The sequence below is a fragment of the Diadema antillarum genome, unplaced genomic scaffold (genome assembly GCF_040938485.1).
Source record: "Diadema antillarum isolate AM-2024a unplaced genomic scaffold, OU_Dant_1.0 seq00001136_RagTag, whole genome shotgun sequence".
Taxonomy (NCBI): Eukaryota; Metazoa; Echinodermata; class Echinoidea; order Diadematoida; family Diadematidae; genus Diadema; species Diadema antillarum.
In genome coordinates, this window is record NW_027271948.1 from 122 (window position 1) to 27,507 (window position 27,386).

The 27,386-nt window shown below is 38.5% G+C and overlaps 2 protein-coding genes across 2 annotated transcripts; both read right to left on the reverse strand.

Annotated features, from left to right (window-relative positions):
- Positions 1-7,499: 7,499 nt before the first annotated feature.
- On the reverse strand, positions 7,500-14,576 carry LOC139744097 (xaa-Arg dipeptidase-like). Its single transcript, XM_071654553.1, has 8 exons — positions 14,499-14,576; positions 13,594-13,800; positions 12,771-12,974; positions 11,869-12,017; positions 10,872-11,014; positions 9,945-10,099; positions 8,816-9,041; positions 7,500-8,256 (listed from the first exon to the last, which is right to left on the reverse strand). The coding sequence occupies exons 2-8, from the start codon at positions 13,762-13,764 to the stop codon at positions 8,096-8,098; spliced, it is 1,209 nt and encodes a 402-aa protein (XP_071510654.1). The 5' UTR covers positions 13,765-13,800; positions 14,499-14,576; the 3' UTR covers positions 7,500-8,095.
- Positions 14,577-20,173: 5,597 nt separating this feature from the next.
- Positions 20,174-26,615, reverse strand: LOC139744084 (xaa-Arg dipeptidase-like). Its single transcript, XM_071654542.1, has 7 exons — positions 26,430-26,615; positions 25,690-25,896; positions 24,789-24,937; positions 24,170-24,312; positions 21,763-21,917; positions 21,013-21,244; positions 20,174-20,313 (listed from the first exon to the last, which is right to left on the reverse strand). The coding sequence occupies exons 1-7, from the start codon at positions 26,613-26,615 to the stop codon at positions 20,174-20,176; spliced, it is 1,212 nt and encodes a 403-aa protein (XP_071510643.1).
- Between the last annotated feature and the right edge of the window lie 771 nt (positions 26,616-27,386).

Consider the following 27,386-nt stretch of genomic DNA (forward strand, 5'->3'; position numbering starts at 1 on the left):
GAGAATTGTAGAAGATTCGAACAAAAATATATCCAAATAATATCACATTATGAATCCACATGCATTACTTTTCAATTGTAGACAGCTTTAAATATACTCACTAATAGAAATATGTACTGGTAGCGGTGTAGAATGCAACTTAGCCTCTAGGATCCTGCCTCCGTCGTAGATCTGTTGACTCTGCGCTGTATACACTGTGTGTATACGTGCTATGTCTACGTACGTAGCGAGTGCTCAACGCATGTAACACAATAGAGAGAAAAAGTTAATGATATGCTAATGATATGTTAATTATATTACCCTCGAACATGACGATTGAAAAAATTAAAGTCTCTCATAGCTTAGGAGAGACTTCGTGAAATGGTTTTTACTTCTCTGTGAAAGTCTCTCCTAGCTTAGGAGCAGCTTGGCCATTTTAAGATTTATGTGATAGCTTTTATGTGATAGCTTCATGAAACGGACCCCTGGTGTTGATAATTAGTGTGCAGTTTCTTAAACCAAGTTTATTTTTATCACATATCAAAAGAGCCACTCATAATTTTCTATATTTATTTTTATTTCATTTTTTTGTTGAAGCTCAACTTCTAAAGTGGAGTGGCCTATTTGAAATGAAGATACAGATGCATGAATTAGTAGGGAAAGGGTGCATATTACAATCTCTCAAATTGGCACCATCCGCTGCAGTAATTACAAGTACTGGTGTACACAATGGATTTTAGATGATGATATTCTATGAAGAATACAAACATACATGCATATGGGTGTGAAAAAGCTATGAAACCATCTTGTCACATTTCCATGTCTACATGTATTAAAATATGATTGCTCCAGCAAAATGAAGATGTGTGTTTGCTTGAATTGAGGTCAGCAATTCACAACCCAACACTTCTTTAATCCAGTATCATATTCTGTCTTGCTTCTTTTACATCATTCTGTAAGTGAAATTGTATACTTTTGAAATTCTGAAAATGAAACTAAAGACATCTCCAAGGGTGTGTGTGTGTCTGTGTGTGCACTTACCCATGGTGGACAATGAGGACATACACACAAACTTTACATTTAAACCGAGGACACCCAGGGAACCGAGGATATCCTCAGTTCGCAGACCATTCCAGATGGTCTGCTTTTGCATTTAAGGGAAATGTTTGTAGGTCCTTGATTAACATAAAAGGTAAATGTAATAAGTCCTCGGTTGTATGGTAATACATGTACACCAAATGAGTCCTTGGTTGACCAGATTCCTACTTACACACAGGTCCTCGGTTATGTGGTAAAATTCTTGTGGGTAAAACGTTCTCAATTTCCACCATAGACGCATATGTGTGTGTGTGTGTGTGTGTGTGTGTCAGCACACCTTGTATGTTGAAAAAAAAATATAAAGTGACTTAATGCAGAGACTCCAACTCTCACGCTTTCGACGGGAGATCTCCCGCCGAAAGCCCATTTTTGCAAAATCTTCCGTTCTCCCGCTTGAGATTTAATTTCTCCCGCCCTGGCTCTGTGTCTCTTGCTTGAAATGATTTCTTACTTTGTGTCATCGAATGTTGAAAAATAGGCCTTAGATAGCACGAGAGAGCGTCTAGAACCGTAGAGCTTCCAAGACCCTGGACCCCGGCCTCAAGGAACTTCGCGCACATCAAGTTGGAGTCTCCCGTTTGCTAGGGGTTCCAGGCGGGAGAATCTCCAGATCAGAAGGTACTTGGGGTTGGAGTCTCTGCTTTAATGCAAATACACTCGACTGAAGAGGAACATAAAGGAAATACAAAACATGTATGTCTACATACATGTACATGTATGTGTACATCCATACACATATATATTGTACGATTATGTATATATAATATGTGTGTGTAGGTATTATACATTATTTCTTCTTTTCTGAGTGCAGTTGAACCTCTCGTATCCGGACAAGTCGGGACCGGGGCTCATCTGGATAAGGGATTTGGCCAGATACGGGAGACTCGATGCTTTATACATGTACATACATACACATGTACTGATGTAGCCCATTGTAGTACCACATGTAGTAATGTGCATACTGCAACCTTTTTTTTTTCATTGTTACACTCAGTAACAGAACCCAAAATAGAGGTTCGTGTTTGCCAGAATGAAATCATTTTCTTTTATAAATTCTTGGGATGATTTACCTAAATAATTATTAAGAAATGTCTCAAGTAGATCTTGAAAATGAACAGTACGAGTCGACGAAACTACGCTTCAAAATTCGATCATCATGGCTCGGCAAAGTCGACTGTAAGTCGCCATTGTTAGATGGTCTCCCTCTCTCTCTTTGTGTGTGTACTGTGTGTGAACAATTTTTGAGTGTTCAATATCATTTGTTACTCAGCCAATGACTCGAAACAATGCATGTCTATCTAGTCATATCGACGGCTGTGTATGGACCTATATGTGGCAATGCGATGTCCATGTTCTTGCGATGATCTGGGGATGTTTGGGGATGTTAAAATGTCTGAAGGTAAGCAATTTGGAAGGAAATAAGTAATTCATGTGTGTTTGTGTAGGAGTTCTCGAGGAGTTGGGAATCCCCCTTTCCTCCCGTAATTATTATTAAAAAAATCACGGCGAGATTGCGTCCGTATAATAGAGAGATCCGGATAAAGGGAGGCTGGATAAGAGAGGTTCAACTGTAATTGCATGTATGTTGTAATTATTCTTTCATTTATTCATTGGTTTAATTATTTCACCTTTTCTTTTCTAACCTTGATTTCTCTCTACATCACCACAGTCATGAGAAAATCTGTATCTCTTTCATTTGATCATTACATCTTCAACTCAAATCAATCACGCTGCAGGAATATGTTGAAAATCAGAACCATTCTCAGCTGCAAATAAGCATGGGATCAAAGTGGAGTCACACTGACATGAATCCTGAATTTATTTTCACAGAAGAATAACAAGAATAAAAAGTAATGCATGTACATAGGTGACCCTGCACCTCAAAACAAACAAAAAGTCGCCAGACATGAACTTTTAGTTAGGACCATATTCCGAAAGAGCAGACTTTAAGCTTTAAAATGATGTATTTAACTCAAATCAAATGGACTCTCCTCACCTAGCTAAATATTGGAAAGAAAGCACAAACTCAGGAAAAGTGTGAACTGAGAAAAGAGGCTCTGAAGTACAGTGTCTATTCAAGCACTTAATCTTTACCAACCGTGCTGGCTGTGCGATGAATGGGACAAAAAACGGGAAGTAAACCACCATAGTAACAACAATGAAGGGATTATCAGATTAAACTGAAATTAAGCATACCTCATTAACACATTCTGTCCATAATTAATGCCAACTTTCAAAGCAGTAGCATTATCCTTTCAAAAGTTATTAGAGTTGAAAGTGAAGAGTGTGGACAAGGTTTTTCAGAAATGATAAAGGGATTCTAAAGACACACCTAATCACACTATTCTACCAAAAATGTTCGAGATAAACTGCTAAAAAACCACACTTTCCTGCCCGTTTTATGATACCAAATTTTAGCATAATGTAAAAGAAGACCCGCTCTTTCAGAAAATATGAAAAAGTCAAGTTCGGCTGGGTTGACCCATTTAACTTATTTTCAGTCCTCACGCAAAATCAGTGTGTGCGACTTTATGTTCTTTTTGAGGTGCACGGTCACATATGATATATATCCACAAACTGCGAATCTCATAATTTTCTTCGTTCGTGGAGAAACCACAAAAGAAGATAAAAGGTACTTTAAATTGCATTGTACGCTGAGGACAAATGACCAACCTAACAAAAAAAATACAAAATACAAAAATAAAAGAAATCATCTATTCAGTTTGTCCACAAGTCATGTACATACAAAATTGTATTCAGTTTGAATTGCTGACCATTGCCATTCCCAGGTATCAGACCCTGAAATCTACATTACACTCTAATTGTCATACATAGGCTATATTAACACTTGGAAAAATATAGAATGAGTTGATCTGGCGGGGAAATGATTGCTCAAGTAGCTACAATGGAAGTGGATTGCAACAAACTGTATTGTACTCTCACCACAGGGGATAGGACACTCCATGATATTTGTTGCAACTGCAACTCGAAAACTTCGGTCTCCAGTGACAAGGTAAGAAGTAGAATTACAAGGAGGGCAAGCACACATGAAGGCTATGGTATCATCATGTGCTACTGAGTTCAAGCTCCTCCAGGAAATTTCAACTCTGCTCAGGGTTTCTTGCATGCTGTTAAGGTTGGCTGAAAAATAGAGACGTGGGGAATAGAGATTACATAAAATGGCAGATTTTACATGGATGGTAGGGAACTTCTAGCATGTTTCAATTCTGTGGGTTCACTTCTTTCTGCTATAAGAAGGTGAAGATTAGTCATATTGTGAAGTTTCTTCACAAATAACAATCACAGACGACCCACACAAATAGATTTCATAGAGACTAGAAATGTCGCTACGGCGACTGGTGTATGCCTCCGCAATAATGCATGGTTCTCCTTATAGGTCTATAGTACAATGTCTTGATAATGTGTGATGACAGTTTCACACAATTGGCAAAATATTAAAATGACAGGTTTGCCACAAATGTGCTGAATGTTCACTTTCCTAGAACTAGGTTCAATTGGATGAATGATTAAAACGTCAGAGTGCAGGTATTTGAGGGAACTGATGATTTTTACTTGACTTTTGAACCTTTTATAAGTTTATGCATTGAGTCATTTTCAAGGTATTGAGAAAAAGTATAATTTCAGTATCAAATGGTAAAATAGTATTATCTAAACCTGGCCTCTGACCTTTGACCTCATAGTTCCAAAGAGAATCACTGTTAGGTAGAACATGCATAAATATGTAAGTTTCATGATAATACCTTCAGAGACTCCAACCCCAAGCACCTTCTGATCTGGAGATTCTCCCCCCCGAAACCCCTAGCAAACGGGAGACTCCAAGTTGATGTGAGCGAAGCGCGAAGTTCGTAGGATTCTAGATGTTCTCTGGTGCTATCTAAGGCTTATTTTTTCAACATACGATAGAAATAAGTAAGAAATCCTTTCCACCAGGAGACACAGAGCCAGGGCGGGAGAAATCAAATCTCAAACGGGAGAACGGGAGATTGTGCAAAAATGGGCTTTCGGCGGGAGATCTCCCGTCGAAAACGGGAGAGTTGGAGTCTCTGTACCTTGAGTTACTTTTGAGATATGGAGGAAGAAGTGCAATTTAGCACTTTCACTTGACCTTTGACCTTTTGGCCTTTGACCTTTTGGCAAGAAACTTCCCACAGAATATATATTGGGTTATACATGCAAACATCAAGTTAAAAAAAAAAATCCTTTAGGCATTGCATAAATATAAGGAAAGTAGTGATATTTTGAGGAGTTGACCTTGACCTTTGACCCATGACCTTTGACCCATGACCCCCAACTTCCCTAGATAATCACTGCCCATCGGTACATGCATACATACTAAGTTCCATGAAGATACCTTGAACCATTTGCGAGATATGGAGAAAAACATGAAATTTCAACCTTTTTTCACAAAATAATCTGTGACTTTTGACCTTTGACCCCGTGACCCTAAAATCTACACAAAGTATTATCCCCCCAGGTTATACCCTCATACCAAGTTTGATGTAAAACCACCACACGGTTCTTGAGATATCGACAAAAACAAAACGGGACGGACGGACGGACATATGTACGGACGGACGGACGGACGGACGACCCGAAAACATAATGCCTCCGGCCACTTCGTTGGCAGAGGCATAAAAAAATGTCAGTGGTTCTACTTGTACTTGTTTTGAGCGGTTAGTATTTACAACTTTGGCAGTGGCATTGCATTTTGTGTGTGTGTGTGTGTGTGTGTGAGTGTGAAAGTAGGCTTCAAGAGAACTGACTTCAACATCCTTCACCACATTAATTACTCAAAGAAAAATGTTTCAAAAAAGGTTTCTCAAATGAAAATCTGACTAGACTGAAGAGCAATCCATTTCATGCACACCGCTACATGTAAGAAACTGAATGTTACTGTCAACAGTTTTCTGTTATACAATATCTCTGTCTCCGGTGCGAAACTCTTCAGGAACAAACAAGATTTCAAATGTTCAATTATCATTTCTCAGATTTCCACCTTGATAACCATATAAAAAGTTATTCTTCATCTCTCTCTTTTTTAATATTATTTACAAACAATTTTGTTTTTGAAGTATCATAGTGCTCTTTCTAGTATCTACAAAACAAACGTGTGTGAGACAATGATTACAACTCCACAACAGCAATATAATACTATACCTGATATTTGTCACAATCATTTCCCAAACCACTTCATGTCCAGTTTATGATAAATGTGGATTTTTTTTTTGCACATTCCCTAGGCAAGAAGGCCTTCACACATTGTTTTTTGACACATTAGGTTACTATAAATGCAACATAGCAAATGTTTGTAACGTGCATTGAGTAAATCAGTTCAATAGTATTCTCTGAGTATCATAAACCACACTGATAATACTACTTCAGTATTTATCACCTCAGATAAATTTGGCAGGTCATCTGAGCATTAACACCTCTCTGTGTACATTGACAAATGGGCTATCAATGAAAGTTTGCTCAAGTTCTATGATTTGTTTTGTTTTGTTTTTAAATATACAGTTGAACCTCTCTTATCCGGCCTCCCTTTATCCGGATCTCTCTATTATACGGACGCAATCTCGCCGTAATTTTTTTAAAAATAATTACGGGAGGAAAGGGGGATTCCCAACTCCTTGAGAACTCCTACACAAACACACATGAATTACATATACTTGATACATTTCTTAATAATTATTTAGGTAAATCATCCCAAGAATTTATAAAAGAAAATGATTTCATTCTTGCAAACACGAAACCCTATTTTGGGGTCTGTTACTGAGTGTAACAATGAAAAGGTTGCAGTATACACATTACTACATGTGGTACTACAATGGGCTACATCAGTACATGTGTATGTATATGTACATGTATAAAGCATCGAGTCTCCCGTATCCGGCCAAATCCCTTATCCGGATGAGCCCCGGTCCCGACTTGTCTGGATACGAGAGGTTCAACTGTACTGTCTAATCATCTACCCGAGTAATGCTAAATATCTACATTTAAAGTGCAGCTAGTGAAACTGGTCATCCACCTGGCCGATATGTTTTCTGATGTGAGGATAATCATCACTGCATATCATCACTGCAAGTATACATTGAGTAAAGCATATACTTTGCATCACATATGTATGAAAAACTAGAATCAAACCTGCATTCTCATGGCACTGAAACATCTGAAAGAGATCACGGTGTGAAAATCACAACCTGGGGGCATTTCATGAAGCGTTTTTGGTTAGATATTTTTTCTGACAAACTGTTATAAGCTACAGAAATCCTTGCATGTGATTAGCTGACAGCAAATTTGTCTGACCAATTTGTATTGAAGGCAATGCATTTTATGAAATGTCCCCCTAGCACTCCCACAATGTGAGGGGAAAAGAAAGAATTGTTATGACGGAGGACGGCAGAGCTGACCTTGTGAGCAACTTGACCTTACTGCATCGGAAGACAAGTTAAAGGACCATAGTCCAGGTGGGTGCGAGAGCGCTGTTGGATGATACTGCGATCACCGTTAGCATGATACAAAGATTGCCGAAGTTGAGCTGTCATCAAGAGTAAAGCACGTAGGTGTTGGTTGGTAACATTGCCTTCGTTATCTTCTCTGCGTGTCACGTAGTCTGTAGTGATTCCAAGAAGCGTGCTTATGTGCTTCTTAGTATGACATCACAAAAGAAGTTTGCTAAAGCTGTCATCCCCCTCAGTCGAATCATGAGCTGAACTGTGATCGGACCACTGACTACAGTGGATTGGACTTCTTCGGACTTGGGGAAATGGGTAAAAGCGTAAGTGCTAAAGAGGAGTCGATAGCATAGGTCTCTATAGGAAACTTGCACCGCGCACCCATGCAAGCATTCAACTAAACCACAGGGACCATATACTTTTAAGGTACCTTCTGCCATTAACTCTCACTAGGCAACAAATTGAACATCCTCTTAACAATGTATATAATTGCATTGCCCATTGGATTGCAAGGATTAATCTATTAAACCAAATTGTTGCCATCACTAATGAACTAATGCCTTGGGGTCTTCCTGATCCATCTGTGTCCTGAAGTCTTGCCTGATCTGTTCCATGAGGTGCTGGTTTCCTGGCCGCAGCAGTTCTAGGGCTGTCAGGGCCAGGGCCTTGGCCTGGACTAGTGTTGGAGCCTGGGCTTCGGGGGCACCTGTAGGACGAATTTGTGGACCAGCAAATACAAAACAAAACATTACTTAATATGAGTGATTCACAGCAAAAAGAGCAATGGAGTCAGCTGGACATTATTTTGGGAGGGGAGGAAGTAAAGCTAGTGGATGAAGAAGATAGAGAAGAAGAATAAAAAATCACAGAAATTCTCTTTAAATGAATAACACTGAACCTTTGGCGAGAAGAACATGAAGAGCAGCAGGAAGGTATAGAATGAAAAGAAATTCATTCTCGCTGTTCCCAGAGATAGAAATACTACACAAATGATAGGTATCCACAACATATCAATCACCTATTCACTGACACTATGTTGTATTAAGCATATAGCACATTGTGCCTTATGCTTGAATGAATGAATGAATGAATGAATGAATGAATGAATGAATGAATGAATGAATGAATGAATGCATGAATGAATGAATGAATGAATGAATGAATGAATGAATGAATGAATGAATGAATGAATGAATGAATGAATGAATGAATGAATGAATGAATGAACAGTCACTCTTATCAACATTGACCCTACTGCTGCTGACCTGTGGATTGGGTGAAAGCTCGTGAGTGGTTGGGTTCCATTGTTCCAATGTAGTACATAGGGTGAATACTGGGGACGACATAGGACGTGTCCCCCATGTCCGTGGAACCCGCAGAAAGTGCCTCCTCAAGCTCCACCCCCAAGGCCTGTGCCTTCTGCTCATAGATGCTGGCCAAGGTTGGGTTGCTCACCAAATTAGCGTAGCTACAGTGGTACTTGAAATCAACCTATCACACAAATAGAAAGAAGGATACATCATTTTGACTTTTCAGAACTTTGTCTGTTCAGGTTTAATATCCCTTAACGTGCCGCAATCATGTTTAGCCAACTCCAGCGGGGAGCCACATTTCAATTCATTCACGATCATCGACTCCAGTAATTTTTGCAGGTTGTAGCATACGCAGGTCTGATTGCCTGCTTCAATGACATTCCCAGCATTCCACTCTTTCTTTTTTTTGCCTGTGTTAAAAAAAAAAAAAAAAAAAAAAAAAAAAAAAAAAAAAAAAAAAAAAACTTCTTTGCTGGGGTGAACAGCTGCTGCTTTTTTCATCTCTACATAATAATTCAGGAGGATTAGTACTTTCAATTAGGCCGCTGATGACTTGAAAATTTGACTGGTATATTTAAGGGTAATCATATACTGTATAAGCTGTTATTTTTGCGTACAGATATTTTCGCAAATTAGAAGGTGACAGACATTTTCACGAGATGTTGATTTCGCGAACTGACACCAATGCTATCTTGCATGTATTGTTACTCTAGTGTGTGGCGACATTTTTGCGTGTTGTTAAATTTGCGATCCAACTGTAATTCGCGAAATTCGCAAAAATCAAACCCTCGCGAAAATAACCACTTATACAGTACTAGTCTGGACCACTGATAATACTTCTCTATGGATAAAACCTCTGTGGTCTCAAAGTTGAATTGTAAATTTTAACAGATTTTTTTTTTTTTCTTTAATTCATAATACCTGTCATCTCCATGGGGTATTATATTTGACAATACTGGGCTGGTGTTTTTTTCCAAAAGTCAAATAATAACTTACAATTTGAAATTAGTTAAGTTCACTTTCTCACTGGGCTGAACTCTTACAAGTATGTTGTCCCTTCAAAATATTTTTCCCCCCTTACCTCACATCCAGAAGACACTGCTGCACCCCTTGCACACCCCAGCACCTTTTCCTTGAGCACTGCTAGCTCTCTTTCGTTGGGAGCCCGGATGTAGTACAGGAGCTCAGCCTCCTCTGGGATGATATTTGGCTTGGCACCACCGTTAGAAAAGATTCCTTCAGGCGAGAAGAGACAGGTACAGTTTCTCTCAAATGAATGCAAATGTTTTAGTCCTCATTTTTTAGCATGGCACAGTTTCACAAGAACTTGATGCTCGCAGCCTCAGATGGCAGGTTTTGTGGTTCTCATGTGACACAACATATTATGATATTCCTATACAAATCTTTAGCAGTTCCACGACATTTGCTCCTATGACAGTCGCTCCCATGAAACATCTGCCTAAACCTATAACCTGAACCACAAACCCCAACCCTAAGTCCTTGGAGAAAATAATTGTCGGTAGAGCAAATGTCATGTCCCAATCTTAAGGGAAGGTGACAAACTGTAAAGAAACCATTGGTTGTAGTATACAACATTCAATTAATTAATATCATATTGTTTAGCCAAGAGCCAAGCTACCTGTGACAGGCAAGCCAATGCCTGAGGGCATTTAGAGACCTGTCCAAAATTCCCCAAACTGCAGAATTTGGTAGCTAAAGTCACAACCAATCAGCAGAGCCCTGTTCAAATAAGCTAAAACTGCATACTCTGTATCACACTGACAGCAAATGGGCGAATCTAGCAGCTAAACTGGTCAGAGTGACCAACTCCTCTATTCACAAGGAGAGGTGCTTCAGTTCGGTTTTCCACAAGCTCACGAATACAAGTCACATAAATCACTGAATTCAATAAAAGGGCTTTTGAAGTGACACACTCAGCATCAGCTCTCTTTGCTCAAGACTCTCAGTGCCAACAGCCTGAGGGTCACTGGAAAAGGCTAGCACCCACCGTGCACTCTCCAGTCTGGCTTGAACTGCTGTCTCATGGCCGAGATGCTGTTGTAGCACATCACAGCAGCGTCCAAGGCATTCTGTCCGAGCCAGGGGGAGGCTGCAGCATGGGCTGCGCGTCCTGTGAAGTGAATGGCCACCCTGTATGAAATACAAACCCAAATGTCACTAAAAAGATTCACGCCTACATACATCTATATACGTTTCTACAACTTGTCAGTTTGTTTTGCTGTTTTCATTTGCTGTCATTCAGATGATTAAGCATTGCACATGCTTCATTTGTAACTTGTAACAGACAAGATGATTTTATGATACTTCTACTACGACAGGTGGTTTAATAGACTCTGGGTTTAATGCATTAGCCACAAACATCACACATTTGATTTACTCCCCTCAATCTTGTAATCAATTATTATCTTCACCATTGTGAACATTGCATTGCAAGGATACATAGAGCATACTAACATGGCACAAAAATACTAAAAACAAGAGTCTAGGTTAAGAAATTGACTCTGAAAATGACTAAAGATCCTTGTTTATAAGGGGGAGTCTTTTCAAATTAGAGAGGTTTGTTTGCAGTCAAATTAGAATGTTAATCATTTGACAAAAAGGGAAGTGTGCTCTATTGATGTGCATTCTTTTTTTAGATTTTTGTAAGCATACTTTTTTTGTTTTTTAGTTTATCAGGGATGGAGTTCACAACATTGTGGCTTTACATTGATTCCTGATAGTTTCACCACAACAAGATAAAATATGTTAATTGCAATTACTTGAATTTGAAATGGGATCCAACATAACAAAATTTTACAGTAGCTAGCAGGATGCTATTATAATGCTTACACTATGAGTGACAAGATCATAGCAAAAATAACAAACAGAACCAATACATCTGAGTTGGTTTTAGGATGTTGGTATGCGCTTCCTTGGTTAGTGACAATACGAGCAATGAACAAACAAAATAACAGAGTAGCTGTCTGGATGCTTTAAATACTTACTCAACCAATGATAAGACAATGGGCCGTGAGATGTTGTGCTGAAATGGGTGGGCCATCATGGCAACATCGATGTTCTGGAAAACGCCAGCCTTGATGAGGTCCTTCTTACCTCCACCGCCCTCTTCAGCTGGTGTTCCAAGCACCGTAACCTGGGAAACAGAGGGACAGAGTCATTCTCCTGGATACCAGAGTTACGTTCCAAATGTGTTTCTCACTCTGAAGGCAGAGTGACCACATCAGTATATTTACTGTATATGCCGAATATTTCATGAGGATTTTATTTTCGTGAATTTTGCGAGTCAGGTGATATTTGCGAAATTAAAGACACGAAAATATTGACTCTGATCCTGATGTGAATGTGACGTATGCATGTACACTTCTCCGTTCAGTACAAGACTCCATGATCGCGAATTTAACCACTCACGAAATTGTCGGGAATTCTTAATTCACAAAAATTTAGACTCGCAAAATATATGCCGTATACAATACATCGTTCAACAAAATAGATACTTTAATGTCCATGCTGCTTTTAGTTCTCCACATGCTTCTTGCAATGCAAAATTGCATCTTTACTCTGTGTCGTAATGATGAACACAAAATGAGTACCAGGTAGAGTCCACCCCTGATACAAGTTAGTGGAAACAGTTCAGCAATTTCACATGACGATCCAACTTCTATAGCCAGTGAGTGTATGCTAGTCTGTAAACTTTGGTTTGACATTTATTAACACTGTGAATATATTCCAGTCTGGTCAAAATTTTCCAAACTAGTTTTGCTACAGAATATTCTAATTTTTACTTTCAATAAATCACAAAATCATCTATAAGTCCAGAATCAGTAATCAAACTGTTTTTTTCTTTTTTAATTTCAGTTAACAATGAAATTACATTATATTTTCTAACCTTTCCAACTGGGGTTTCATCCATTTCGAGCGCTGCTTTTATCCCCAATCCCGCTGCAGCTCCACACTCTGCTATGAGGTTGTGTCCGCAAGCGTGTCCAATCTCGGGAAGAGCATCATACTCGCATATGACGCAAACATGGACGCCAGTGTCGCTCCCATAGGTCGCCTTAAAGGCTGTCTCTAGATGAAAGTTCCTTGTGACCTGGTCAGCATTGATTGGATTCAAACACATGAAAATCGAATGCAGTGAGCCGATTCAACACAAGCAGCACGAAATGACATAAAATTACATAAAAATAAATTTTAAAAAAACATGCATGATGAATCACTGTCAGGTATTGCAGCTGCATTTACTATTAGTCTCCTATATTTTCCAAAAAGAACCCAAAAACATTTCAATCATTTGACATACCCGGTACTTGGATACCCATGGTGTTTCTCAAAAATATGTACATGCTAGCATCCCACACACACACACACACACACACACACACATGCACATTCATATACACACACACACACACACACACAAATATATATAATGTCAGACATGTCTCTTTGATGTTTGCAATTATCATACCCCAAAAAACAAAACAACACAAACAAACAAAAAATAAAAGGAGACAGCTAAAGGTGGGAAAGCATGAAACATGCCAACATTGAGTATGAGTTTACAAGTTCATCAACTATGTAGGATTCCTGCCATTTTTTTTTTTTTTTTTTTTTTTTTTTGGGGGGGGGGGGGGGGTCAGAGGGGGAGCTTTTTCTCCAAAGTGTCAAATGATATGATATTAGACTTGCATCTAAGAGGAGTCAATTACCTGGAATCCTTCCTTTTCCAGGAAATCTGTGAGAACTTTGTGGGCATGTCGCTCCTCAAAGTTGAGTTCTGGATGCAACCAAATCTCCTGGCTCAGTTTATTCAGGGCAGAGGCTGCAGCATCAATCTTCCTCTGGGCTTTCTCTTCTTTCTTGCTCCAGTCCACGTCCATAACTTGGTCAACTCCAAAGACGTCTTTGAAGAAAATCTGTACGGTATTGGGAAAGAGTAAGATTTGTGAGAACATCTAAATGAAAAAGATGTGTTAATGCCATTTTTTTTCAGGACTACCAGTAACTGATTATAGGATATGATTTACTGATATCTATTCTTACAATATTAATCTTATCCAACTTATGTGTGATGCAAAACTGGGTTAAAAATAAAACAAATAAAAAATAATTAAAAAAATGCACCAAGGTTCAACTTACCATGCCACAATTCGGCCATATGCAAAAGCATTATTTATAGGTTTTACATGTAGCCAGCAGTCAAATTTGGATGGCATTATGGTCGAATTTAATGGGCGGCTTGCTTTACAAAATGAATGCTGCCTTTGTTTAATATCTATAATATTACAAAATAAATAATTTAATAACAATTAAAAAAAAAAATGATCAATCTCTTGCTACTTCATGCTAGGCCTATGGCCTAAATGCATGTCAATCATGCAATGTGTCATTAGGCATTAAAGTCTACACCTATGCCATGCATACCATGGTACTGGTCTTCCGCAAATACATTTGATTGTCTATTGACATTTTACCAGCCAGACAACAATGAGGAAAATATTTTCATACACAAGACATTGTTATCAAATCAACTGAGATTTGAATCGGGTTTTGGATTTTCATACTCCTATGATACGTAATGCATACACTGAATCATTTGAAAGGCGAAACTTACAGAACTTCGTTGACTGTGGTGTAGACGTAGACACCAAGGTTAGAGAGGGTTGTTTTGTCCGGTTTTGTATTGTATTTGTAGCTCCGACTGGCACCAGCTCCACCAACCTACCTTTTTTGCCTTCCGACCAACCGCGACACACCCGCTTTCGCGCAATATTTGATTAATGATAATGTAATGTTGTGGTATCTACATGTTTCTAGCCCTCCTGATCATGTTAAACAATCTTTCTTGGCGAAGGTCAGCGGGGATAACATAAGATTTACAATATACCAACTTATGCCACGGTAACTTTCCTCGCTCACTCGGGATCTGGCCAGCTCCGCAGCCACGGCATCCACGTTCGGAGGATGAGAATGACAAACGTTCCCTTTCGGCTGCCCGTAGCCATCGGGCCCAACCACATCGCGGGTGACAAGGGTCCCCGAGCAGGTTTTCCGATTCCGACAACGCCAATAGATGAACCCTTTTGTCCGCCTCCTTGCGGTATACGAGAAGCCCCTATACGAAATACAAGGCTTCCCTCTACTAGTCTGGTACACCTCCATTCGGCTTAGCTGAAAATAAGAAAAAGGTGGACTAAGGATCTAGATAGTTACAGTGCTGTGCTCAGTGTCAGTGTGTGCTAGCAGCGTCGCACTGTGAACATAAACATGAACGGTCAATAGGCTCGCTCCATCGCAGCGATGGCAGGATAATGGCTTTCAGATATCCAGAAATCGGGGCGCATGGGGCAGCCGTTTCAAGTACTGTACGAGCATTGATGACTAAACCTGTCATACCATCCATAACAAGCCCTTACCAGAACTTTGTTTTCACTATAAATGTGTTGTTCTGAACCAATAGGCCTATGTACTGCTGACTGATACATTTTCTTTATGGTTAGTAAATCATTTCTTTAATTTCTTCCAAAATGTTAACATGATTATGTACTGTGAAATCGTGTTTTGAAAGATTAAGAGAGTAAATATACTTACAGACATACCTGTGACACATTAAATGGTTGTATAGCTCCATTGATGGTCGAAACAACATGCAAAAGATAATTATGTTGAAACTGTAGCATGTCGCTGTCACCATTATAGGCCCTATTTGTAAAAGCGTGCAATATAGGAAAAATATTCTCACTGATATTTGCAAATCATTTAGTTGTTTTTGTTTTCCTTTAGGAAACCAATAAGCCAACGAGACCAAAAGGATTTTCTTTGATGGATTGATTCATTATCCATTGCAATGATTCCATATTCAGAGAACTTTTTCTGCACCCGCGGGTGTCACCGTGCACTTTGGGCCCCCATATTGTTTTTGTTTTGTTTTTGTTTGTTTGTTTTTTTGCTTTATTTGCTTTATTTGCGCCACTGCTCACAGGCATTGTTGATTAGGGCCTACCCAGTAATTTTACAATATGACACATTACAGGGCCGGCGCAGTGTTTTCAAAAGTGTGGGGGCCCACTTCCGGGTTTCATGAGCTAAAACAAGCAAAAAAAAAAAAAAAAAAAAGAAAGAAAGAAAAAGTCCTCACCTCATCTCTCCCTGTCCTCTTCCGGGTTTCTTCAGCTGACAAGCAAAAAAAAAAAAAAAAAAAGGTCCTCAGCTCATTCTCTCCCCTCCCATTTCCGTGTATTACTAAAAAAAAAAAAAAAAAAAAAAAAAGGTCTTCAGAGAAAACTCATAACCTTACCGCCGCCATACTTCAATATATCTATTTCTATTCTTGTGCCACTTACGTACTTCCGGGTTGAAAACAGTGCATGTGGGGGCCCAAAGTGATGGCACCTTATGTATTCCTTTGTATGGTGCACAAAAAGTGTGGGGGCCCGAGCCCCCACGGCCCCACGGCTGCGCCGGCCCTGCATTAAAGGCGATACCGAGTTTTTAATCTCTGCTTAATGTCTTTCATATACGAGTACACTGAACACTGAAAAACAAACTTGGCACATTGATATTAGTCTAATGGTACCTTAGCATAATGATGTAAATGCACCATTGCACGTGATTAAGATTAAAAGACAGGCCAAAATCCGACAAATATAAGGTATAGAAGTTTCATGAAACTTGGACATGACTTTTGAAAAAAGAATGGGATTTGATAGTTTCACATGTTTTTACTGAACAGTGCTGATGCAACCAATCCTGCTGATTAGATGAGGCAATGACAGGGCTGCCAACATTGGAAACTAGTAGAGAGTGAGACTCCCATAGGCCAATGCTATAATTTAGGAGTCTAAATTAAGTTTTAGAGTGAGAAAGGACCAAAATGAGTGAGTCTCACTCTGAATGAGTGAGAGTTTGGCAGCCCTGCAATGCTATCATCAACTCATAACTCTTCCAATGGTCTGTGCTTACATGGCCGACGGAACGGGGGGGGGGGGGGGGGTGAAACCTTTGAGCACCTTAACCCTATAAAGCCCAAGCTATTTTGACCCTTCCCAGGCCCGGGGGGGGGGGGGTGGGACCCCGAGGGCACATTGTGCCCCCTATAGGCCTATAACTTTGTTATTGTTTGATGTTTCATCGTCCATATTTGGCCCATGGTTAGAGCAACTCATACTCTACATGACAAAATACTTGAAATTTTTCAAGGTCACCCATAGAGGGCGCTATTTTAATAAAATAATTTATAAAGAAATACATAGGAAATATGCTAAAAACATGATTTTCTGTATAATTTCTTTATCCCCAGTATATATATGTTCTTGTCATAGACCAATATTTTTCATATTTGCCAAAAATAATGTGCAAATCAAAGCTCATTATTTGTTATGGTTGAAATTTCTCAAGGTCACCACAAGGGGGCGCTGTTCATAACAAAATAAAGAAATACATTATGAGACCTGTGATGTATTGTTTGAGTTAGGTACATGCATAGTTATCATTCCCATAATATTGGAATTTTAAGTTTGCAGATTGATAATGTGATAAACAAATGATATTTTATAGAGATATAACTTGGGTGAAAGAATCAAAATGACAAAAATAGAACGGCAGTCTTTGGAAAATACTGTTATTTTCAAGTATCTCTATTATATCTATTTTTATGTCGTTTTCAGAGAAAAACAAAGGAAATGATAGGAAAAACATTTCAGGACCATTATTTACTTCACATTTTGCTTCTTCAGCAAATTTCAGCCAAGAAACGTCCATTTCATACTTTATGATATTGTTAATTGGAATTGGAACAGAAAAATACGCAAATTCTGACTGACATGGTTGTCAATTTATGGTTGCCATGGCAACCAGCAATATCAAATATAGCTAAATAATATATCAAAATGTTTGGGATAAGATTTTAGGAAAAGTCACCAAATTTAGTAAAAATTGAATTAAGGGCGAAGGAGTAGCGAATGAAAAACTGGTAGGGGGCACAATGTGCCCCCCCCCCCCCCTTGGGCTTTAAAGAGTTAAGTGACCTGAACACCCTGAAGTGGAATGAGAAAGATGAGCTGAAGACCGTTTTTTTTTTTCTTTTGCTTGTCAGCTGAAGAAACCCGGAAGTTGCGCTGAAGGCCTTTGTTATTTTGTTTGTGTGTTTGTTTATTGTTTGTTTGGGGTTTTTTTTTCTGTGGTTTTTTGTGGTGTCTTTTTTTTTTTGGTTTGTTTGTTTGTTAGCTCATGAATCCCACAAGTGCCCCCCTCCACTTTTGAAAACGTGGCGCTGTCGGTGTATACCTTACCTGAAAATTTCACGGAAGTCCTATTTTTGATGGATGATAATGTAGCACTGCAAAATGCGTCTACTTCTACATTCAATTTCCCATCGGAATGTCATCCTTATGAAACGGTTATTTTAATTATAACTTCATGTGAAGGATACAACTTTGTCTCATGTTATCACTGGTTTGTGTATTGTGAGCATAATCAATATGAAGCCTCTTTCTTACCCATGTGTGAGGTGTAATGTTTTATGAAATCTGTTCCTTTTTAGTCCACTTGTTTGATTCTACTAAAGCTTCCTTGAAAATGACGTGGAAATTAATTGCACTTCAAGCACACCGTAAAAAATTAAACTCCATGGTAGATAAGTATAAGTCGCCATTACCACAGTAAAAGTTAGATGTGAGACAGATGCATAAAAGCAACCTATTAACATTCTGTGCTTTTGAACTTTGTATTCAATTTGTATTTGGTTGAATGCGGAAATAAATCAAATCAAAACACGATGTATGAATGTATGTATGTATGTATATTTTCACAAACATTTCAGAGAATAATAAGGATTGTAATACAACTTTCTATCAAACATCTTACCAGAGACTAAAGGAAAAATTATTTTCTGACAACAGTATTCGCCATTACAGTATGTTCATAATGGCATGGTAGGCCCGAATATAGTACACCGCAGTAGCTTTCTCATTTCTTGCCTCTCTGTCTACAATTATTCTAAAGTAATATACATCGGCAACTTTGCAGGTTTACTTGTCTGAATCATATTTCGCTTTTAACAAATATGAGTATAATTGGTCAAATTGATAATCGAAATCTTGCAAACAACAACAACAACAACGACAAGAAGCAAACAAACAAAAGACTCTTGCCTTGAGTATAGAATTCCTGAGAGCATCATTGCATGTGGCATAATGACCAGTATTTCCGACAGGGTCAGGTAGAAAAGATTTAATAACATTCTGTGTTAAAGCAATTCATCAAGCTGTGCCGCATTTCTTATTCCAACCGCAACCTCTTCTTCACATTCAGCAAACAAGCCGATGACACAATTGATATATAACTGCCTTGATATCAAAATCTGTTACCCGGTACCTAATCTGATTGTTTCTATGTATATTGGTTGGAAAGGCCCAAGGACCATAGACTATAGTGACTTTGATTGTTGTTTTTTTCCAACCCGACAACTTAGGGGAACACATCGGGGAAAGCCGGACTAACACCCTTCTTATGCTTGTTTTGATTGTATGTCTGCTGATTGATCATTCACTTTTGTCTTTAGATAATAATAATGATAGTAGTAGTCGAGTAGTAGTAGGGTTAGTAGTAGAAGTAGTAGTAGTAGTAGTAGCAGCAGCAGTAGTAGTAGTAGTAGTAATGATAATAACAATAACAATGATAATAACGATTAATTTTTGTGTTACGTCAGTAATCACAAAACATTTGTAATGACTTGTATTTTATATGCACTACTTTCCTGATTGCAGTTATCAAGGCAATGACTTCATTGTTGCTAATAGGCTGCTGCAGATATTAGGTTGGCAATTCTTTTGAACTGTATTATGAAACAAAACCCCAAACTCTGAAATGAACAGTAGACAGCTAGTGTGAATGGAAACTTGTTATTTTGACAGACGCAGACCAGACTTGTTACCATTTTTATATCACAACGTATTATAATTGCGATGAAACCTGCGAAAGAAACAAGGAAAATAATGAGAACATATGACATTCTATGACTTCAAGAAATGTCCTTGCTTTAAAATATAGGTAAGATAGCACTGAAAATGATTTTTTTTTTCTTTATCTGATGGTGAACTAACTTTAAAATGTCAAAGACTTCATGACATTTTCTGGTTTTGCAATCTAACTCCTATACAACACCATTCAGCAATACCAGTGAGAAAAGTGTGAAATACTTCATAAAACGGGGATCGAAACTATCCTGACTGGTGGGGTCCAGGAAAACTTTGTCTTGTCATTAAACTGTAGTTGAACTGAATATCCTTATCACTTCTCTCCGACGTGATCGTTGAACTCCCTCTTGATTCTCTCCACGATGGTGTTGCCGTTGGGCTGCATCAACTCCAGAGCTGTGAGGGCCAGGGCCTTTGCCTGCTGGAGAGTAGGTGCCTGTGCCTCTGGCGCACCTGAGATATATGTGATTCAAAAGATACTGATGATCAATGACGGTTATGCTCATTTCAGGAATCTTGAAGTTGTCTTGATCTTCCTTTTGTATTGTGCAACTAGCAACATTATCACATTGTTTATAAATACCATCAGTAGCATGCTCGCCACTTTTTCGTTTCTAGGTAAGTCTTTAGTTTCAATGACGTTGCTATATAGAAACCCTTGTGTCATTACCCAGACTGTATAAATATTATATGATACTGTCTCAAGGAAGTGAATGTACACCTCAGCCATGAAAACTACAAGTAGTAGTATATCAGTGGCAGTAGTAGGGAATGTGATATGGATATAAGAGACAGTTGATACAAATACATTGGACACCAATTTCAAGACAGAGAGCGATGATCAGCACCTTTTTCTTTCATGCAGCCCGGGGCCTGTTTGCAGGTGTGGCAAATTACAATAATTGTAGCAGTTATGGTATCTGTTGAGCAACAAATAATGAGGCATGATTATTTCAGTTATTATTGTGGTAATTGCAATCACCATGACATGCACTCACCAAATTTCAGCATGAAACAGGTCCCAGAAGCACATTCTTTTCTGGCTTTTATTGTTTGTTTTTGTTTGTTTGTTTGTTTGTTTGTTTGTGTTTTGTTTTTGTTTTTTGCTGAGAAAAAAAATCCCCGATATGTTATGACTAAAAACATTTATACCTGCTGCTTCATTGAAAGCTCTTGAGTGGTTGGCTTCTTTGGTTCCGATGTTATAGAGGACGTGAATACTGGGCACCACACGAGACACGTCCCCCATGTCTGTGGAGAATGTAACCTCCCCGGGAACACAGCTGATGTCGAGACTTGCAGCCAGTCGCTCGTAGAGGGAGACCAGGATGTTGTTGGTTAGGAGGCTGGCGTAGCTCCTCTCCCCTTCAAAGTCACACTCGACCTTGGATCGATCAATGAAAAATGATGAAAAAAAAAACCCGGAATATCTAATACATGTATCTAATAAGTAAACTTTATGGCAATGCCATGCAGTCTTGGCCTTTTTTCCCCCACAAAGAAAAGATGTGATACAAATTCTTGAATGATATTCAAGGTAACTCTATGTGGAATTTGAATCTTTGCAGGGCAAAGATTCCTTTGTCAAAGAAAAGACGCAAAAGGGCATCAATTACACGTGTTAAAAACTCTTGCTTCCAGTGCAAAGTACCACTTATTATTGCACGATCAAAGTCTACTTAAAATGTGAGAACAAGTACTAAGTAACTACATGGTTCATACCTTCTTAAGATAATGATTAATGATACACTACTGCGTGTGGATGGTTTTATCTCATGGAAATGCAGGGGGAAATTTTGCACTTGTTAGGTCAACATCGCACTAGGTCACCTTCGAATTTGCCAATATTAGCCCTATGATAATTCATGTGATATTTCCTGGTATCCTATATCACAGTCTTACTTGGCATCCTGTCGATATAGCAGCACCCTTGGCACATTGGGTTAGCTTCTCTCTAAGAATGGGGGAGTCTTCCTTGTCAACCGTCCGAAAGTAGAGTTGTAGCTCTGACTCCTCAGGAATGATGCTAGCAACATCCCCTGCTTTGATAAATGTCCCTGATTGAGAAGAAATTGATAATCAAATGAAACAGATGTAACCCTCACAGTCAGGACAAAAATTAATGTGTAGGAAAATTATTTGTTTCATTTCGCCATTTAGTTCCCCTTTTTTCAGTTAATTTGGTGTTACTCTTCGATCGTTTCCTTCCTGGAACATAATTATGATTCTCTAACTTTTACGCGTATGCCCTTTTACAAAACGGTTATCAGCACTGAAAATTCTCTTTTCTGTGGATTTTATTTGATGAACTAACCATTGTCTTTATATTGTCACAAATGAATTAGATTCTACATACAGTTATTATGTAAAATATTTTTGTTTGGATGGCAGTCCTTGATAATCTTGAAAATCTCAGACCACTAGTTTAACAACTTTAACCCTAAAAAGGCGGGGGGGGGGTTGAATCACCCCCCCCCCCCGACATTTTTCGCAACTACTCCGCCGCGCGAAATTTTTTGACCGCGCCGTTCGCTGACTTTTTACTTTCAAGTCTCGCGCATCTTTTGACACTATTTTCGCGAAAATCGTGCGTATCGCTACGACGCTGTATAACGTTATATACATGCCTGTCAGACCGGTAATGGCTCAAAAACGTAATTTTGTGTGTAAAGTCTATGCAAATTGAGTTTTCTCTTCTTGTTCATAAAGATATGATTATTTTCACTTTTATAGGCTGAAACTAATTGATTTTAGCATAATTATGCTTGATATAGGTTCTGTCACAAATTTTGCGGAAAAAAATGATAAAACAAAAGGTCGAAAAAACATGGAAATACATAAGAAATTCATAAAGCAATGACATACATAAGAATTGATTTTGATACCAAATTTTCTTCCATTACATTGTTAGGAATGCTACAAAGAATGTTTTCACCAAAAATTAGGATTCTAGGAGCTTTAACTTCTGATTTAGAGCAAAATGTATGATTTTATGCATAGGCCTATATTAGCATAATTAATTATTATGACGAAAATTTCCATTTCTTTTTGTATAGCTTGGTAGATTACGGCACAGGTAATGCACGTGCCAAATTTCATGGCCATTGCGCGATCGACGGCCGAGATCTCGGGGGGGGGGGGGGGGGGGGGGTTTGAATCAACCCCTCCCCGGCCACAGAACACCCCAAAAAGCCCGGCCTGGTTAGGGTTAATGTTATGATGTTAAGATAGGTAAATTCCTCGCTGTAAATAGATAGCTTCCATTTCTGGGATGCTATTATAAAACGATACCCGATGACCTTTTTTTCAAAACCAGCTGTTAGGTCAGCAAAAATCTATAATTATCTCGATCAGAACTGATACAATGGATGTGCGAGTGCTACCAATCTGCTAAGAGCATAAATTGTAACAGTATATGCATTATAAGTGAAAATGTAATAGACAACCATTAATAGTTTCAACTACATGAAGAAGCCTACAAAAATATTGTTGTACCTTCAATCAGTCATCGTATTGACTGATGACCAAACAACATGATAAAACAGACACAGACTGGGCATGCCAGGCAACAGAATCATTTCATTCTTGACCATTCACAAAGTTAATTTATCAGCTACCAGTTATAGTCCTGAATAACACCACAACGGTCACAGCTCGTTATTACGAAGGTTCGTTATTCCGAAGGTTCTTTAGTTCGAAGGTTCGTTATTCCGAAGATTCGTTATTCCGAAGATTCGTTAATCCGAAAATGTGATGAGGTTTGTTATTCCGAAGGTTCGTTAATCCGAAAATGAAATAAGGTTCGATATTCCGAAGGTTCGTTAATCCGAAATTGAAACAAAGCTCGTTATTCCGAAGATTCCTTACGGAACCTGTATCATTTCGGATCAACGAACCTTCGGAATAGTGAACCCTATTTCATTTTCGGATTAACGAACCTTCGGAATAAGGCCACAAATGTTCGGATTACCAAACCCTTTTTCATTTTCAGATTAACGAACCTCTATGGTATAGGGAATTTGGGTGTTTCGGATTAACGAACCTTCGGAATAACTAACCTTCGGAATAACGAACAGCACCCCACCACAACAAATGCTACAGAAAGTGGGATCAGCAAAGAAAGATAGTCATTGAGAATCAACACCCAAAAGGAGCATGCACCAATCACTGAGTCAGACGTGATGTTACAGAATAAGACTTGGTTAGTATAAAGATCGAAGAAAATATTGGATTTACCTATCAAAAGGGATGAGGAAGAGGAAAAAAAGACAGCACACCTATAGTTTGAGAGACACTTGAAGACACTCACCATGCACTCTCCATTCTGGTTTGAATTGTTGTCTCATGACAGAAACACTGTTGTAGAACATGACAGCAGCATCGAGGGCATTCAGACCCATCCAGGGTCCAGATGCTGCGTGGGCTGCCCGTCCGGTGAAGTGAACGCTCATCCTTGATGGGAAGAGAATAAAAAAAAAAAAACAAACATCAAAAGAAACACACACACACACACACACACACGTACAAATGTATATCAATCTATCAACTAAGACATTAATTGCATCTAGAAATATGCACAGTACACATTGTAAGTATGAAGAGTTTGAAATTTTAGATAAAATCTTTAAAAAGATATCAGAGACTTAACTTCCGGAAAAACAAACAAACAAACACACTTCTTTAGCACTGCTGATCTACAATTTCATTGCCAGCGGCAATGGCTGTCGCTTCATGTGGTATAATCATAGGAAAATATGTTGGAAAACCCCACCTGAATTCATAAATTGTATTTACATTTATGTACGATATTTTATTATTTTATAATTTATTCTAAAGTTAAGCAAATGCAATTCCGATGTAAGCACCAATCGGGACATGAAATCTTTTGGTGGAAATTATATTTTAATATGCACGCGAGGAAAACTTACGGTTCACAGCTTAAACAGATTGGTCTGGGCATGTTCGTCTGAAATGGATGAGCCATCATAGCGATGTCGACATCTTCAAAGGCTCCGGCTTGAATGAGGTCAATCTTGCCACATCCACTCTCCTCAGCTGGTGTGCCAAGAATTGTAACCTGTTCATTGGAGTTTAGAAGACAGTTACCAGAAAAATCAGAATCTAATTCTGCTCACAAGAGTAATTGAGATTTGTTGAGTAAATGACTTTGGCTTTATAATGTTCTTAGCAACCTCCTCTTTGATTTTGGTATCATAAAGTATGAAAAAGAAAATCAGCTGTCATATCAAGAATCTAAGCATATTTCTCAAAGAGTGGATATTGTATAGGATTGAAATAATTTCAAAACAACTAGAATTGAGAAGATTAAGATTTATAGAGAAAGTTGAAGAGACTCCACATTCTAGATTCATTGTGATGATTTAGTCATATCACATAATAAGGGCCTGAAATTTTGGATTAAAACAAAAAATCGCAACTAAATGCTATGGTATAATGACTCTGAATAATTGTAACAGGTGACAGGTGAGAAATAACCCATGAGCCTATTAGATATACACTGTGTTCCTTGATACAATTTGAAAGCATAGATTTGTAAGTTATGAGAACATTTTTATTTTCCTGATATGAAATTGGTCGTGGCATCAGGATCAAGGAAAAACACAAACTATATAAGCAGTTGACTTATAATTTTCAATATCTATTGAAGTAAATCACGTACATCATTCACAAAGGCACGGTATTTATTTTATTCTACACTTTTTTTTTTACTGGAAAAAAATTGTATAACTGTGGTTTTCATAGTGGGATAAGATTTGTTTGAAAAGATTGTAACAACTTTACCACAGGTGGAAAAAAAATGAAAATTACCCTTCCGATTGATGCATTTTCTGGCTCCTCCAAGACGGCCTTTACCCCAAGCCCCACGGCAACGCCGCACTCGGCAATGAGGTTGTGTCCACAGGCGTGCCCGACTTCAGGGAGAGCATCGTACTCACAGATCACACAGACATGGATGCCTGCCTTTCCTCCAAATGTGGCCTTGAAAGCCGTCTTCAGGTGATATTCTCTTGCTACCTGCAACATAGCGCAAATCAATGACGATCGAGGTATATAATATGACCATTGTTTCTACTTCCTTTTTGGTGATTTGTGGAGAAAATTATATATATATATATATATATTATGTAGTCCGATGTACTTACACACACACACACACACACACACACACACACACACATATATATATATATATATATATATATATATATGACAACGCATACTTTTCTCTCTCTCTTAAAAAAGACTTGCCTTTAAAAAGACTTTCAAAGAGAGGGAAAAACCATTGTAACCGAAGAGAAACATTATGTTGCATAACAGTATGTTCAACAGTCTATCTATTCACAAGTCGCAGAATCAAAATATATCCATCTACTACATTCTCTCACAGTTACAATACATGATACAAGGTTAGTGTAAAGCACCATAGTTGCAGATTCAAAATACATCCATCTACTACATTCTCCTATACAGTTACAATACATGATGCAAATGTAAAGCACCGTATTCTTTCAGAGATCTACTGGGTAAATAGATCCCACTAGCTGTACCTCAAAACCTTCCTGCTCCAAGAAGTTTGTCAGGACTTTGTGGGCGTGGGTCTCCTGGTAGGCTAGTTCCGGGTTAGACCAGATTTCTTGGCTGAGCTTATTCAGAGCCTCGGCAGAATCATCGATCTTTCTTTGGACCTTGTTGCGGATCTGTTTGATCCCGTCAGAAAACGGGCTGCCGTTCATGTCGATGAACTGTCCCAAAGTTTTCTCTGAGAAAGAGGGAGATTATAACCACATAGATAATACAAGGTGTTTCCCTTCCATCCTAATGTCCAAGAACACTCTTCTGCTACGCGTTGCCGTTATCTATGGAGCTATCACAACCCAACTTTCAAACTGTAGAAATGTCATATAATTTATACTGTATACACACGTAAACTATGTTTGCATATAGCAGTTTTGAAAGTACAATGTGCACTGTGACTATTAAAGTACACCTCTATGTTGCACAGAAAGAAACAATTGAAAGTGAGTAGGAAAAGGTGGCAGCTCCAAAACACAACAGCAAAAAGGACAGGAAGTACTGGAATCAAATAGAGAGGAAACAGAAGCCTCGTATACAAATTCAGTTTCAACAGGCTATTGTCCCCCATCCCAGCCCCTGCAAGCACGGCAAGTGCTCTTCATGCAGTGCAGACACGTGCGTAGGTCCTGATTATGTTTCTTTAACACAGTGCTACAGTATCAAAACGTCAATTAACCCACTGACTATACACTATTATATACAAGCGTTCTGGCGTTGCTAGGGATTTTTTTTTTTACTCTATGTTGTGCATACAAAATTGGAATACACTTTACAAGATCCCCTTCATGTTCCCTTCCTTGATATTCTTGCTGTTCTTCTTACTATTACTAATTTTCTGTTCTCGAAACCTGACGATTTCCATTTTCACGATACCGCAGATACACCCTGTATAAATTATTAACGCATGCTATCATTATCATGTATAAGTT